Raw genomic sequence first — 16008 nt, 5'->3', positions numbered from 1 at the left:
CGCCTTACTATACATAGTCGTTTTTTCGACGAAAAACGCCTTACTATACATGGTCGTTTTTTTTCGGCTAAATACGCCTTACTATATATACATGGTCGTTTTTTTCGTCTAAAAACGCCTTACTATACATGGTCTTTTTTTTTCGTCTAAAAACGGATAACTATACAGGGTCGTTTTTTTGGCCAAAACCGCCTTACGATACATGGTCGTTTTTTTCGTATAAAAGCGGCTTACTATACATGGTCATTTTTTTTCGGCTCAAAACGCCTTACTATACATGTTAATTTTTTTTCGGCTAAAAACGCCTTACTACACATGGTCGTTTTTTTCGGCTAAAAACGCCTTTCTATACATGGTCTTTTTTTCGTCGGAAAACGCCTTACTATACATGGTCTTTTTTTCGTCTAAAAACGCATTACTATACAGGCTCTTTTTTTTTTTTTGCTAAAATCGCCTTACTATACGTGGTCGTTTTTTTTTGGGCTAAAAACACCTTACTATACAGTATGTGGTCATTTTTTTCAGCTAAAAACGGCTTACTACACATGGTCGTTTTTTTTTCATCGAAAAACACATTACAATACAGGGTCGTTTTTTTGGGCTAAAAACGCCTTGGTTTTTAGCCGTGGTCGTTTTTTTCATTTAAGAACGGCTTACTATACATGGTCTTTTTTTTCAGCTAAAAGCGCCTTACTATACGTGGTCGTTTTTTTCGGCTAAAAACACCTTACTATACGTGGTCCTTTTTTTCGGCTCGTAACGCCTTACTATACATGGGCGTTTTTTTCAGCTAAAAACGCCTTCCTATATTGAAATACAATGAAATTAATTTTGATTCCATTTGATGCAATACAAACCGGATACTTCATACTTGACCATAAAGTTAATTTAAAACTTAGTACTTCAATTCAAAAACAAAGTCTGACGTTAAAAGAAACGTCGTTTTGTATTTGTAAGACTGAATATGAAAATAAACAGAATTTAATTTTCAGTGAGGATCAAATACAGTTTCAAAGAAAAAAATGTCTATCGTTTCAAATTCAGATTGTACAATTCAGATTCAGTTATTCAATATGATTCAGGGTAAAATTTACAAATCCATCCATTATCCGAGCCACTGACATTCAATTCGCGTAATTCAAATTCAGTATAAACTATTTAAAATTTCTTCACATTTAGTTTTTGGTGGCAAAGATTCCGCCCCACAGCGTCACACCTAGTTTAGTTTTGGTTGTAAAGTGTCCTTGAGTGTCTTGAAAGACGCTTTTAAATGAAATGTATTTTGTTATTATTATTATTATTATTATAAGAAATTTCAGGGGTAATTTTTACTGACCATTCATTGTTCATGACATGTACAAATGTTTGTTTTCCTAACACACTGTCCATTCTTGTTTTCTTACAGTTCTTACATCTGGCTGCTGATCGGGGATGGTGACAGGAAGAAGAGCATAAGAATAAAAGAGGACATGGAGAGCGCAACAATTTGATGGACAGAAAAATACCGTTCAAGAGTAAGCTGCATCCCAAGTTGGACTTTGTGTTCACTGTTAAATAAAGAAAAGTGCATTTTTCCAGTGTATGTGGAGTTATATGTGAGGTTCACAAATTATGACAATAAACATATTTTTATAACAGTCGTTTTTGAGACTTTTTTTAAATGTGGGTCAAATATGGCTCATGAAAAATGTGGCTTAGTTGAGGTTGAATTCAGGCTGATATCAGGAACCTGTTCTGGCCCAGCGTCGGGCCGCAGTAGGGCCAGATATGGTTTTACAATGCGGCTCAGATCTGGGCCGAATGCGGCCCACATCATGGATGCCAGACGTGGGCCACTGCAGGACCGTCATTCATTGAGGTATGTGGGCCGAGTGTACGTGCCGTGTCTTCCCCAGAGCTGGGCCAGACCAATTTTGCTGACTGGGCAGTAGTTAATCTGCGCTAGTTAAATGCTCTTGTATGGCCCTGAGCTGTAGCAGTCAACCGTTGCATTTTTTTTTTTCTGCCTTGCTAGCTCCCTGCGGACTATGCTCAGATCCGTTGTATTGAATCACATCACGGAAGGAGTAAGTTATTTCCAGGTAGCAGCCCGTTTAGTATTTCTATACTGCTTTTGCTCTGGTATATTATTGGGCGTAATAATCTGGCGATAAAACTTGTCCCTCACCACTGATATGAATCTATTAAGGCGAGCGCCGATCGGGGTCAGTGTCAAACCGTCAGCTTTTGGCTAACGTCGGATTGGTCTGCTAGTTTCCACTGCACATACGTGAGCGCTACCTTCCTGGAGCCTTCCATTGGAACGACAACATGTCTGCAATATCTGAACTCTTTTTGCTTGTTTTCAACCTGTTTGAGCAATGATTGTGACCCAGGATATAGTAATGAGCTTACCGGGAGTAACGGATTAGCGTTCGTTGATTTCTGGAACAAAATACGAAGAATCTGTAACAGTCTAAGTAACCACCCTACCTAATGTGGTATACTTCTGGTTGACCTATTCATCTAATCTATCCGACAACCTACCTCCCCATCTACCAGCCTGCTGACTCACTGTACCTACCTACCCCCCCACCCTTGTAACCAGACTCCCTACTGACCTCACTTCCCACAATACTTACCGACCCGTTTACCCTAGAAACACTACCACTACCAAACTACACGGCCAACATCCTACTTATTCTTCTATACTGCCTTAAAAAAAAAAAAAACAGCTACCGGACTATCCTAGAAACCAGTCTCACTACTGACCTACGCACTGAACCTAGCAACCATCTTAGCCTTCGACCCTCCAAATAAGGCTGCACTAGAAGCCATAAAAACATGAAACCTGACGAGAAAGCAAAACAAAATAGCCTCACTACCAATTTATTATCCTACAAATAACAAAACTAGCCCAGCATCCTTACCCAATTGCCTACCTATTAGTAACCCATTCAGCTAGCATCACTTTATGCAGTTGCCGTCTTTCTTAACTTCTTTTTGACTGCGCAAAAGTTGCATAAGGTTCGTCGTCGTCATTCTGAAGCAGTGATTCTTAACCTTTTTAGAGGTACTGAACCCATCCAGTTAATATGCACATTCACCGAACCCTTCATGCGTGAAAAATAAATATGTACTGTATATATTATTTTACAAATTCAAGATATTTAAAAAATGCATTTATTAAAAACAGAAAAAGTTAATAACATTTCCAGGAATAAATATACTTTTTTTTTTTTTAATTGAACGACGTACTATCATGACAGTCACACGTTGACTACAAAGCCAACTAAATTTCCCACAGCACTGATTGGACAAGCAATGTCCTGGGATCATCTGCAGCCAGTGATGGCCAAGCGGGCGTGTCATAACTAATTGACATGTTGAGTCGTGTGTGTCTTAGCCTCCATGGCAGAGCCTCCGCCGAACCCTTGAGACCGACTCACCGAACGCCTGGGGTTCGATCAAACCCAGGTTAGGAACCACTGTTCTGAAGAGTTAAACAAGGGTCTGAGCACAGGACAGACAGCATAAGAGCTCTGTTGTGTTTGAGAGAGGTTGCCTAAAAGCCTGCTATGCCTCGCCGAAATGACACATACATGCTCCGACAGTCAAATGAGTAGCAGCTGGAGTGATGTTGAAGGGAGTAGCGTATGTCCAATTAATTTTGGGACATTTCAAAATATCTGACACTCCTTCCAATCCATCGCATATGCCGAGGCCTCTCTAGCTGTGGTGTTGCATTAAAACTTTCACTGATGAATCTTTTGCCTTTGAATCTCCCCATGAGTAGGTTAGTTACAGCCACTTTGCGTTATGACACAGCTGCTGTAAAGTATGTGTTCAATCCAGGGCGCTCCCCCTCCCCTCGTTGATGTACTTCCAGTAACCCTTCATGATTTTATCACCTCTGAGGAGCTCTCACTGCGCACTCGTGTGCCACGGCACCCTGGTTGGAAATCATTGCTGCAGAAAACTCGACTCCTGTCGAGTTTGACTGGAACCATTCAAATGGGCCAAGAGCACCGAAGCGTCACGCTTACCTTGTCCTAATGGATTTGTTTGTGCCCTTTTTTGTTAAGAATATTGAATAGTTTCGTGCCTTTCACTTTCTGCTGCTCTGGCCATTTATTTTGATAAGGGAATGAAGTCCAGCACAGAGCCATAGCCCATAATAATTGACACTGTGTCCTCTGAGGTCACCAAACTCATGGGATTTATCCACCTGGTGAGGTGGCGGCATATGGAAAGGCTGTGGCTTCAAGTGGAGGTGTATTATTGCTTTAGCTTGCAACAACAACATCAAAAAAACTGACGGGGAGCTCGTTAATTATATTTCCTCTTGCTCCCCCACAACTCCACCCCGGTTTGACAGGATAATTGATGTGCAATTGCCTCCAAGTAGTCTACTTTATATATTGTATATTTTTCCTTTTTCTCGTCAGTTCTTGAGGTCACCATGGGTTCGCTTGCCTCTCAAAGTGGGAAATAAAGGTTTTATGAACAGAGGATCCATTCTTTTGTTTTGTACGCACAATTCACCTTTTTGTAATATTCTGCTTTCTCCCAAAGGCAATTTATCTCATCCCATTTGAGTCAATCATGTATTGACAAAATCTGTTGCATCCCACTCATATCAGATTCCCCTTGATCAACCAACTTACTTAACCCTACCCACATACGTACCTAACCGCCGATCATAGGTAGCGACCTAGCCTTGCAACCAATCGGCCTACCAAAACAAAGCAACCAATTGACCTTAACACTTACTGACCGAAATACAGTGGTACCTCTACTTACGAACTTAATTGGTTCTGGAAAAAAATTCTTCAGTAGAAAATTTTGTAAGTAGAGATACATTTTCCATGTAAATTCCCTAATCTGTTCCAAGCCTCCCCAAAAAAATTCAGACATAAATGTTTTCTAAAGCATATAAATGCATCGAAATGTGTAACAAATACATGTTGGAATTAGATTATTGCACAATAAATGAGAGTTGACAATAATTTAATAATACAAAGAATTAAGAATAAAAATTAGCCAATGGCAGAGTAGCTATCAGGATGTTGCATTCAGGAAACTCGGAACTGTGAGGAGCAGCCCATACTGTATTTTTACTTTTCGTATCTTGAAATTTCTTTCGTAACAAGAGGCAATATTTTCCTGTTGAGACGTTTCGTAACTTTAAACTTCATATGAAGAGACGTTCATAAGTAGAGGTACCATGTACATGCATACCTTATCCTCTTATCATCGCAAACACTCTTCCTACACACCTAGCTAAACTACAAATGACACGATCATCCTACTTTCATAACTGGCTAATCAAAGCTACCAGGCTGCCCACCTACATACAGTACCTGTCAATCTACTCTCCAACCATATTAATCAGCTTACCCACCTACCTCTTGATGGGCTAAGATACTGTAGTTGCGTACGTCCTTAACCATAATTTTAGCAGATCCTACAAAAGCAACAAGCTTATCTTACAGTCTGCATGACAAACCAACCCACTGACCAACCGACCTAACCTAGAAGCCTGGATAGCAATGGAACGTCCACTCGTCCAGCAGTCATGTTTCTAATGCTGCTGACTGACCCGACCTTCTGCTCCTTTGTATTTTCGAGTAAATTGACTTGTGTGGGAAAATCTGACGGAGGAGTCTGCTCGCATCTGCCGTTGGCAGTCTTCGGCGTAAGGTCGCTCGCTCCATTTAGGATCCCTGTGCGGCTCACCATTACCCTCGTCATCACTTGGCCGCAGGGCACGACGCCCGTCTCTCCACGACGCAACTGCCTTCACCGACGCGGTGGCACGAGGCCCCCCCGGGGTGACGCTGTTCGTGGAGCTGTTGCAGTCCATTTCAGCCGCTCGACTTGTTCGCCGCGTCGCCTGGAGCTCAAGTCCAGCCCGGAAGAGTTGGCGACGGGCGGAATGTCTGTTTGCTCAGCTGCTTCAGTGCTCAACTTTAAGATGAATCTTGCTAGCTGTGACAGGCAGTGGGTAACAACGGTGTGAGCGTAGGCAGTCCCAACATTACAGTCTTCGACGTCAACTCATTCCAGTCCAAACCTTGTAGGGTCATTGAAAGAACTGAAGAAGAAATTAGGCAAACATGAAGGAATGAGCAGTTGGGCTGGAAAATGACAAGCGTAGAATGTTTGGACTGGCTGGTCCCCCTGGAAAAACAGCACATTTGGGTGTCAGTACTAGAACTCCAGACGCAACAAAAAAAGAAAAAGAAAAGGCTGTCGCTTTGGTTTGAGACAGTCATTTTAGGGTCGTTTCGTCCAAAAACAGATTCTGCTCCAAATTTTTTTTGATTGCTGCAAAACTTGAAACTAATATGCGGGAGCAGGCCTGGCCAAGCCATTGTTTGCCATTTTCACTCCTAACTTTGCAGTGTGCAGTCGTCAACTCCATTCATTGCGTATGCGGTGAGAGGCGAGTGCCACTGAATGGAGCGTTGCTGGGCGGCACTTACGTGGCTCAGACGGCTTCCGCGACAGTTAGTCACCTCCAATTTAAACACTTTTGGATAAGCGGTTTGGAAACTATCTGAATAGACAGTTTAGAGCGGCACAGAAAGTGTTTCCAATAGGAGAAGGGCTGGCGAGTGTTTTTTTTAAATTTTTGCTATTTTGGCGGACTTATTTCCAGGTAATGGCATGAGGACAATGGAGGAAGCCTTCATCCATACAGCGTATGGATGGTGTCTTAACAGTGAAATATACATCTTGTTTCTTCTTCCTCCTCCTTAAAATGAGCAAAGACTGGGCTTCCTTTTGTCACACTGAAAGATCAATTTTGACGAGGTGCAGTGTTCTTGTCTAAACCAGTGGGAAAGCCTCCATTTTTAGTTCCTGGTCGGCTGCTGTTTTGGTACAGTGGTACCTCTACTTACAAAATTAATTGGTTCTGGAAGAAATTTCTGAACAAGAAAATTTTGTAAGTCAAGACGCATTTTCCATGTAAATGCCCTAATCCGTTCCAAGTACCCTCAAAATTCAGACAGAAATGTTTTCTAAAGCATAAAAATGCATCAAAATATGTAATAAATACATGTTACAATTAGATTATTTCAAACTAAATGGGAGTTGTGCATAATGTAAAAAACAAAGAACAGAGTAAAGAATAAAAATAATGGTCATTTAACTTTTAACTGCATCCTCATCATTTTTTGCCTTCTTTAGATCATGTTCTCTCAGAAGTGGTTTTTGCCTGGCGTTTTGGAAAGAACTGATTCTTTTAACATTCCTTCAAAAATGTCCAAGGTAATCATCAGCATAGTGAACGATCGCCCGTGTGGTGAACCCTGGGTGATTCACATTTACGTAAAACTATCGGAAAACATCATGGGGCGAGTGACAAGGACGCTGCATAGACATCTATGTATCGACATACAGACACATCCGGTAGAGGTCCCTCTTAGCCAATGGCATGCCAGGAAGATGCCAGGTAATAACCAATGGCAGAGCAGCTATAAGTATGTTGCGTTCAGAGAAACTCGGAGCTGTGAGTTGCAGGCCATGTTGTATTTTTACCTTTTGTATCTTGAAATTTCTTTCGTAACCAGAGGCAATTTTCCTGTTGAGGCATTTCATAACTTCGTATGAAGCTTCGTATGAAGCTACGTTCGTAAGTACCACTGTACTTCCATATAATTTTTGTGATTTTTTTGGATTGCTCTGTGCTGTGACATTGTTCGAAAGTAAAATACAGTATGTCTTGGCTCACATAAGATTGGGAAACACTGCAAAGACACACGGGCAACTTTAAAATCGTAAAACCTTTGATGCCTGATCGAGGGAATCGAGTGAAACTCCAGTGCATCACACAGACATTTTTTAATAGAATTCATTTATAACAAATGTGAACTTTTTGATTTCTCATACAGACTTTTTTCCTCACCAGTGTGACGTAGGTAAGAAAATAAAAATCACTCCATTCATTCAGGAAATAAAAAGAAACAATTTACGCTTACAACTAATCAGAGGTAATTGTATGAACTTTTTAACAACTTTTTTTTTTTTTTGGAAATAACTTCATGACTTCATTTTCAGTCTACGCATTCAGACGAGAGATAGATAGAGAGAGCAGAGGAACACAATGTTTATTTCTGTTAATGACACTCCAAGCTGAACATGTGATCTTGGGGGCGGGGCGGCAGAATTTTCTGGACTCATTGCTGGAGTAACTGCAGCAACAAATTGGATGCTCTTTTTTTGTTTTTCACAACTTTTTTTTTTGGTCTTTTTTTTTTTAAATAGTTGATACCTTTTTGTGTTATTTACATACACACAAAGTGAATGTTGAAGGAGACTTTTTTTTCCGTAATGGGTTCAAGTAATATATTATTGGGTCTAGAATCAATAGGGCAGTGCATAGTACAAAGATAGAGAAAGTGCAAATCTTCCTTTCCGGGCCGACTTCTGGGCCATCCTGCAAAGGTTTGATCATGCAAATTACATAAACAAACAAATAAACAACAAAACAAAAAAAAACTTTAGCCACTACATCATAACAGTACTTTTGTCTGCAAATTAACCAAAAAAAAAAAAAAAGTTTATGTAACTGTGTCTGTAAGGGAAAGAAAGATCTGGAATGCACATCCATGAAGCCAACACAAATAGTGAAAAAATTGTGGTCAAAGATGCCAATCAATGTCAATTTTTTTCATGTCAATGTGTGTGCGAAATTTTGGATCCAAAAGGGTTGAATTTTGTTGAGTCATGATGGTCCACCCATTTTCCGCTTCAATCTCTTTGACGGTGAAAAATATGGTCAGAAAATTCAGAAATTTTGCAAGCTATCTATCTATCGCACCAAAAAAAAAAAAAAACCCCCAACAAAAAAAAAACTTTGCCTCCCCCAGTGCACCATCTACAATGTATGTCGCACCATTAACAAAATAACGGTGTGAATAATTTTACTGGCTCAAATACCAATGTTTGTGATGAGTCTGTGTTTTAAAAATTCAATTTGTTTTTTTTTTCTCTTGTCAGGGTTGCTCAGGAGGGTTGTTCGGTAGCCACTTTTTTTCACTCATTTACTTCACCGTTTACTTTTGAAATGTGAAAGAAATGTCAAGATCGGACTTGAGTGGCATCTGTCTTTATCCACTATGATTTTTTTTTCCTTTGCCTTGACTATTTTGGCTTTGCGAGCCAACGCAGAATGCATGTGGATGTATGGAATTTCAAAATCTGTCTTGGTTAACCTCCATCTTAGAGGTCACCCTCATTTTGAATGATTGACTGTATTTACAACAGTCATTGTAAAATGTTAACTCTTGAAAAGCTGAACTTTCCTATTTTCCTTCCAGGTCCGTGAACTAGTCGCACAACCCAGCCACGGTAAGGCCACTGAAAATGACAAAATGAGCGTCAAAATGTTGCTTGCATATATAATCTCAGGTGACATTGCGAATATGAGTGTAAATGAACACACATATATATTTATATATTGACATATAAGCTGAATATTCAAAAGATACACTGAAATGGTATAAAAAAAACAGGCATAAATATAAGGCACTAAATGCAAAATGGGAAAAGGAATACTCGCGAAAGGGTTTTAAATAACACACAAGACGTTTTTTTTTTTTTTATACTTTGCCCAATTGCGTGGAGTGGCGGGTGACAGACAGCTGATGTACATTTCCACGTGACGCCTGTCGGGAGCCGGGTGTCGCGACTTAATAACACATCATTTATTGCACGAGAAAAGATGCATTGAATCAGAATGGTGTCCTATTGATGTGCATTCCAGTGAAACGTCACTTTCCCCACACCATTCGAAAGCGTTCACCGGCTAATAAACATTTTCTTTTCAAATTCATATTTAGAATATGATTGGTATTTCACATCTGATTATATATGTATAGATGTATATATAGATATATAGAACTTATGTAATTTATCCTTCTCATCATCCTGACATAGAAGAACTCAGATAATTGATAGCAGCAACTTCATACTTTGCTCATCCCTGTTGATTCCACGAAGCCCCAGTTTATCGGATGGGAGGTGTATGCAAATCAAAAACAATCGTGGCAAAGACTGGCTCTCAGCCTTTTTTTTTTCTTTTAGTCAATCCATGTGCTACAAACCAAAATTGTAAATGCACAAACAGCTTGAAGAAAAGGGAACATTTGTATGATATCGATATTCTTCTTTCAGAGTGTAAGAAAAAAGAAATGACATTTACACATTTTTAAAAGAAAATAAATCACATCAGTTGTATAATAGAGTCCTAAAAAACTAAATTAATCATTTGATTTATTCCATAGATCTTTTTTTTTTTTGTATATCCCCTCGCAAACTTGAAATGATGAACATTGAGACAGGACGAGTACTTCAATGTCAGGGTCCATTCGAGCATTGTCCAGCTTTTCCCGACGGGTGTGATTGTGATTTATTTTTCTTTACAATGTGAGTCAAGTTCCCCTCCACGCTCCTCCGATGCCTTTTCGTAACGCTTTCACCCAGCTCAAGTCTCATTCTCCGCCGGGTTCGTTTGCTCCCAAATAAATCCTTGAAGCCCCCAAAAAATCCAACGAGGTGCTTCAATGGTCCGGATTCCATCACGTGGTGACAAGGCCAGTTTAAGCTTGAATTGGGGAAATACTTGGTCCTCCAGGGAATCTTTTTTATTCTCCTTTTTTTTTGTCTGTGGCAGTTTCATGTCACACATCCGACTTTTAATGAGTTGTTTGCAAGGAGTTTTTAACGTTCTCAAGCAGTAATTTATGGCTCAGAAGAGAGGCGCAACTGAGTTTTTTTCTTTCCTTTCCACCTTTCCCTCTGATGCTGAGTCCTTTACGTTGCATAGTGATCAAAACTTCCCAGATACTCTAATCCAGCCCTGTAGCAGAATTGGTATTGATCCTGAGGAAAAAAAAACACAAACAAAGAGTTTTTGGCAGTGGAGATGAATTTGCAAAAGGCAACATTCTTATGACAGACACGCTTGTAGATCTAGAACGGGGGTCGGCAACCCGCGGATCTGGAGCCGCATTGCAGCTCTGCAGCGCCGCCCGAATGGCTCCCTGGAGCTTTTTCAAAAATGTTTGAAAATGGAAGATATTTTTTGTTTTAATATGGTTTCTGTAGGAGGACAACCATGACAAACATTCTAAATGTTTTCCAATGCTGTAAAAATGTGTAGAATAAATATTACATTTGAACATTTCTGTCAACGAGGATTTGCGTCATCGCCTGGGACACACATTTCTATTAGCAGGGCGGGATGCCAGGCAGGTGGCTGTTATAAAAAAAGGTCAGGTCTTTCAGAAAGTAGGTGGTGATTTCCTTTTCACAAACTCTTGTATCGACTTTATTTTTTCTGTTTCGTTCTTCTTAGGGGTCGTTATGGCTGTTGCTCATGATGGCATGCATGCATATGAGTGCATGTGCGGTAACGGGTCAATCGCGGGAGTTTGATTGATCGAAAAGTAGATCTTAGGTGAAAAAAGGTTGGGCCCCCCTGCTCAACAGGATGCACTGCAGCGAAAAGTGCATTTCATCATGAAGGTTCATTGTGTATTTGTAGCCAACTTAGTCATTTTGATAGCAGGCTAATATGGATACACACAGCATGTGTTGCCTTCATTGTAAGGCTAATATAAGGCTTTAATTTTTGTGTGGCTCCAGACATATTTGTTTTTTGTAGGGATTATTTTATTTTTTTTTGGTCCAATATGGCTCTTTGAACATTTTGGCTTGCCGACCCGTGATCTAGAAGGACAGAACTAGAAGACAGTACAAATCAGTTCCGTAGGGTAGCAGGTTTTCAAAAGCTGTGATCTGTGCCTTGCCACCCTTTTGTTTGGGTAACTAAAGGCCAGAGCAAGACAATGCACTCTCCTGATATTTATGTGTACCAATGACAACGGAATGGGATGCCGGATTTGTTTACTGCATTCCTGACTAATGCATATAAACACGAGGCAGTGGATATTTGCAACGAGCTTCATGGAGCTGTCCTGCTTGTTCGAAAGGAAGCATAAGGTTCAACATTCATTGACACATTTGCAAACTATTCGCCGCTCGGTCAAAAGCCAAAATGACAAAGGGCTGACTCGCCACATGCGGTCGTACCTCTGTCTGCACCATGGCTGGTCTCTGTGTCCGCAACATCTTCACAGTCTGAAAGATGTCGACGACGCCCTCGTATCTCATTCGCTCCAAGGCAATGCTCAGGGTGATGAAGACGCCGGTCCGACCGACGCCAGCGCTGCGCAAGGGGAGAGAGACGGGCAGGCAAGGAGACGCTGAGACACAGCCGCAAGTACAACGGCTCAGAGACAGGATTGGTTGGCTGGCATTTTCTTGTACGAGGGTTTGCCGGTGCCGCAACTTACTGTATTGGCCCGAATATAAGACGGTGTTTTTTGCATTGAAATAAGACTGAAAAAGTGGGGGTCGTCTTATATGTGGGGTCTAGACATTATACCCATTCACGACGCTAGATGGCGCCAGATATCATTGACGCGAATGCTGAACTTGACTCCCCAGGCCAAAGTGAAATCCTGTCATGAAGAATAAAAATAAAAATAGCGGTAGCACAAAGAAGAAAAATAAAAAATAGCGGTAAGAAAGAAAAGAGAAGAAAATAATAGAAGAGAAAAGAGAAAATGGAGAAACGTAGCGACAATCTGCAGAAAAGTGGGTCGAAGATCGGCCAGGTTAACCGGCAGCTGGGAAGTTGTAATTTACATTTCAAAAAACAGAAGCAATTCATTTACGAATGTAATTGCACTTTAGTTTATTTCAGATATTAAGATTTGAATGAGGCAAAATAACTAACTAACAAAATAACTTTTTCTCTCAAATATATTGCTATAATCATTTGTTTCAGATGTACTGTAATTATTTTCTGTATAAAAATTAATTTGGTGTTCAAAAAGTCTTTTTTCAAACTTGAGTCTTGAAAAAGAGGGGGTCGTCTTATAATCAGGGCCGTCTTATATTCGGGCCAATACGGTAAGTAGCCGGTTCATGCTGTCTACGAATTAGTCATTTCCTCCTTCTGTCAATGAAGTTGTTGAATCTCATTGAATACTGTCAGAGTAAAAGGTCTACCTAGTGTGCAACTTTCACTTACCTACAGTGTACCGAAATAGGCCCATCTTGGCCAAACTGCTCTTTCGTTTTATGTACTTGGCCGATGAAATCGATGAAGCCCTCCCCGGATTTTGGCACTCCTTGTTCAGGCCAGTCTGTGAACTGGAACTGTCGCACCGTTCGTGACTGTCCATCCTGGGAAAGAGAAAAACGGCCATGCAGGTGTACAGTTTGCACACGGGAGCGGTTGTCGTATTAATGGTGTCTGTCATTGCATGTGCCAAAAAAAAAAAAAAAAAGATGGCAATTTGTTTGATGTTAAACTGACTGCCAGTGTATGACTTAGTCACATTGTATCCCTTTGATAAGGATAGCAATCCCATTGAGGAGCCAGTATAACATGCAGTACAAAGAAGGGAGCTTGTGCCATTTTATCTGTGGTAAGCCTTTGATGGAATTAGAAAGTCTGGCTGCATTGAGCTGCTCCCCCCAACATTTATGCTGAAAAGACTCTTAATTTGGGATAAACACACACTCGACACGACGGCGACGTCTGCTTACCCTGGCGTCTGTCACTTTGAACTCCCGAAGTATGTACTGCGGCATGTTGTACTCGGCCATGGGGTCCACCACAAAGTACTGGTATCTGGCTGACCTCTCTGCGGGCCAGTACTGATGGCATTTTTCCTGGAAGACACAAGCACAAGGAATCCACAACCGGCCCATGGTGTCCACTCACAGGTCTTGGTTAATTTTTTGGAAGCATACCCTGCCCATTTCTCTGAGCTTGGTTAGCATAACGACAATGGTAGAGTTGTGCTCCCAGAGCATCCTCCAGAAGTCTTCTGTGGTTTCTGCCAGTGGTCCCTGTGTGGCAATGTAGGCCTTCTGTTGCCTGAGAAGACAACGAGTGGGATGAGCATCTCTTCGGTTAGCGGCAAGAGCCTGAGAGCCAAAACGCGGTCACGCTGCATTTACCTGTAGCCGTCGATGAAACTTGCATTGATGTAGTCCGATCCCTCCACTCCTCGAATGGGCTGGAGACACACGCGCGTGGACTCGTATGGCATGATGTTGACAAGGCGGTTCTTGAACTTGTTGCAGGGGAGATTGGCACTGATGAATCGCGACGTATGGGCTTTCGTGTTGGCTAAACGCTGCGTTTGAACAGAGAGGAACGAAAAGAGCAGATGGTCGGAGGGCTGCGATACAACAGAAAATATTGCCCGAGCCCTTTGGTTTGGCAGATATATGCTGTGGGGAAAACCCTGCATTTGTACCAACGTCGGGAATCGACTGTAAAGGAAACCAGAGAAGGGAAAAAAAAAATCCTGAAGTGTATTGCACATGGTCTCATGGGCTTTAAAATGTCTGGAGTTGTGCTAATTTTAGTGGCATATTTTCCCATGCGAAAATGCGAGATACAGTAGGAGTCACTGACGAAACAGTCGGCACAAATTTTACCAGAAAGAACTTGGGCTCCAAGGTCACGCTTTGAAGTTTTTCTGGCGCTAACATTGCAGAGTATGTTAACACAACACGGCCCGCTAACACTGGCGAGCCCGTCAGAACAAAGTGTCACGGAATCGGAATCCAGGCTATCACGTTAGCCGGTGAGCTAGCCGCTAGCATTAGCAGGCTTGCTAGTGTTAAGGGTTCAAAGGTGGTAGTTTGGAGCGGCAGAATTTGCACCTTCATCGGGAAAACCAACCTTGAACTCAAGTTCCATGCCGGTGACATTTTCTCCGGCCTCCATCTGCGTCAATTTCTGGATGTAAGCGTAGAGGTTCCGGGCGGGCACTTCGGTGGTGCCGCAGTTGACGGCCTCCTGCAGCGCGTCGTGAATAAAGACGTACTGGTCTTCGGTCTGCACCATGTAGTTACGCTGGGCGCGCATCAGCGTCACATGCCCGTAGATGTCCACGGTCTTCTCGTGCTTGATTCGCTCCAGCATGGCATCGATCACAATGAAGCAACCCGTGCGACCCACGCCGGCACTGTCAAGCGGACAAGGAAGAGAAAGTTACATTCACGTTGTCACAGATGGACTTATTTTCCGAAAGAGGGCTAATGAATCCGCAGAGGACGTTCCTCGCCAAAGGTCTGACCATTTGACGCTGCTGGGTATAATTAAACTTGAAGTGGCACGGAGTGGTGATGGGGATTTGGCAACCGCGAGGTGGTCTCTGGCTTTGCTGCAGTCTTGTTTATGCCACCTGTGCTTTTCCGACCTGATCTTACGAGGAAAAAAAAAAGTCCCACTGCAGTTCTCAGGACTTGCACTTCAAAGAGGTGATGCGAAATCCCGTTCGTCAACTTCGGAGCCGTCGCAGGCCGAAGTAAATAGGTCATTCGATCCATGACGCTGACATTCCCGTGAGGTGGAAGCCTTGATCTTGCGCTTCCGCCTCGCGATGGCGCATTTGTTTTTCCATTTGCTCAGGAACGAAAAGAGAACCGAGGAGAGCGCCAACTCAGAAGTTGGCCGCCGGAGGCCAAGTTTGCCTAATGTGCCATGCGGCGAATGGAATAAAGACGCGCGTGGGAGTCATTGGCTTGAACAAATGATCTGATGATCACTGAGGAAAAAAGGCTGACTGCGACTGAACTTTTTTATAATACAGGATCTTTTTTTTTTTCCCGGTGACAATTTTTCAATGCTTTAGAGCACAAAAAGAATCAGGTGGCAATGAAATGCAAAACTATTCAAAAGCGCAAATCAACCCGCAGGGGCTGAGACGCTTCTCAGCCCCTGCGAGATTCGCGGCCGACTTTTCATGATTGCAAACACGTTGCGGCGCCAACCACGTCCCCGGCAGAGTGATGACCTGAGATCCAATGCGTGACAGAGTGGCAGAGATGCCGGAAGACGAGGGATATGGGCGGGAGGTAGGATGGGGGGTGGGAGTCAGGGGGGGACACACACGCTGTCAGTTAGCTTCATGTCAAGACGGAGGC

The 16008-nt window shown here is 42.1% G+C and overlaps 1 protein-coding gene across 24 annotated transcripts in view; it reads right to left on the bottom strand.

Annotated features, from left to right (window-relative positions):
• Positions 1-7811: 7811 nt before the first annotated feature.
• The window catches only part of ptprda (protein tyrosine phosphatase receptor type Da), a 278207-nt gene continuing 270010 nt past the window's right edge, over positions 7812-16008 (bottom strand). For all 24 annotated transcript variants that reach the window (XM_086104780.1, XM_086104781.1, XM_086104779.1 and 21 more), the window contains 7 exons: positions 14762-15047; positions 14029-14207; positions 13819-13945; positions 13612-13737; positions 13091-13245; positions 12085-12220; positions 7812-10872 (listed from right to left, as the gene is read on the bottom strand). In XM_086104780.1, the coding sequence (XP_085960906.1) occupies positions 10804-10872; positions 12085-12220; positions 13091-13245; positions 13612-13737; positions 13819-13945; positions 14029-14207; positions 14762-15047 (1078 nt within the window). In that variant the 3' untranslated portion in view covers positions 7812-10803. The remainder of the gene's footprint in view (positions 10873-12084; positions 12221-13090; positions 13246-13611; positions 13738-13818; positions 13946-14028; positions 14208-14761; positions 15048-16008) is intronic.

Source organism: Hippocampus guttulatus, chromosome 2 (genome assembly GCF_054856545.1).
Source record: "Hippocampus guttulatus isolate MCC_2025c chromosome 2, RoL_Hgut_1.0, whole genome shotgun sequence".
In the NCBI taxonomy this organism is placed as follows: Eukaryota; Metazoa; Chordata; class Actinopteri; order Syngnathiformes; family Syngnathidae; genus Hippocampus; species Hippocampus guttulatus.
Note: the sequence above shows the minus strand (reverse complement) of the source record. Positions and strands in the feature narration are given on the sequence as shown.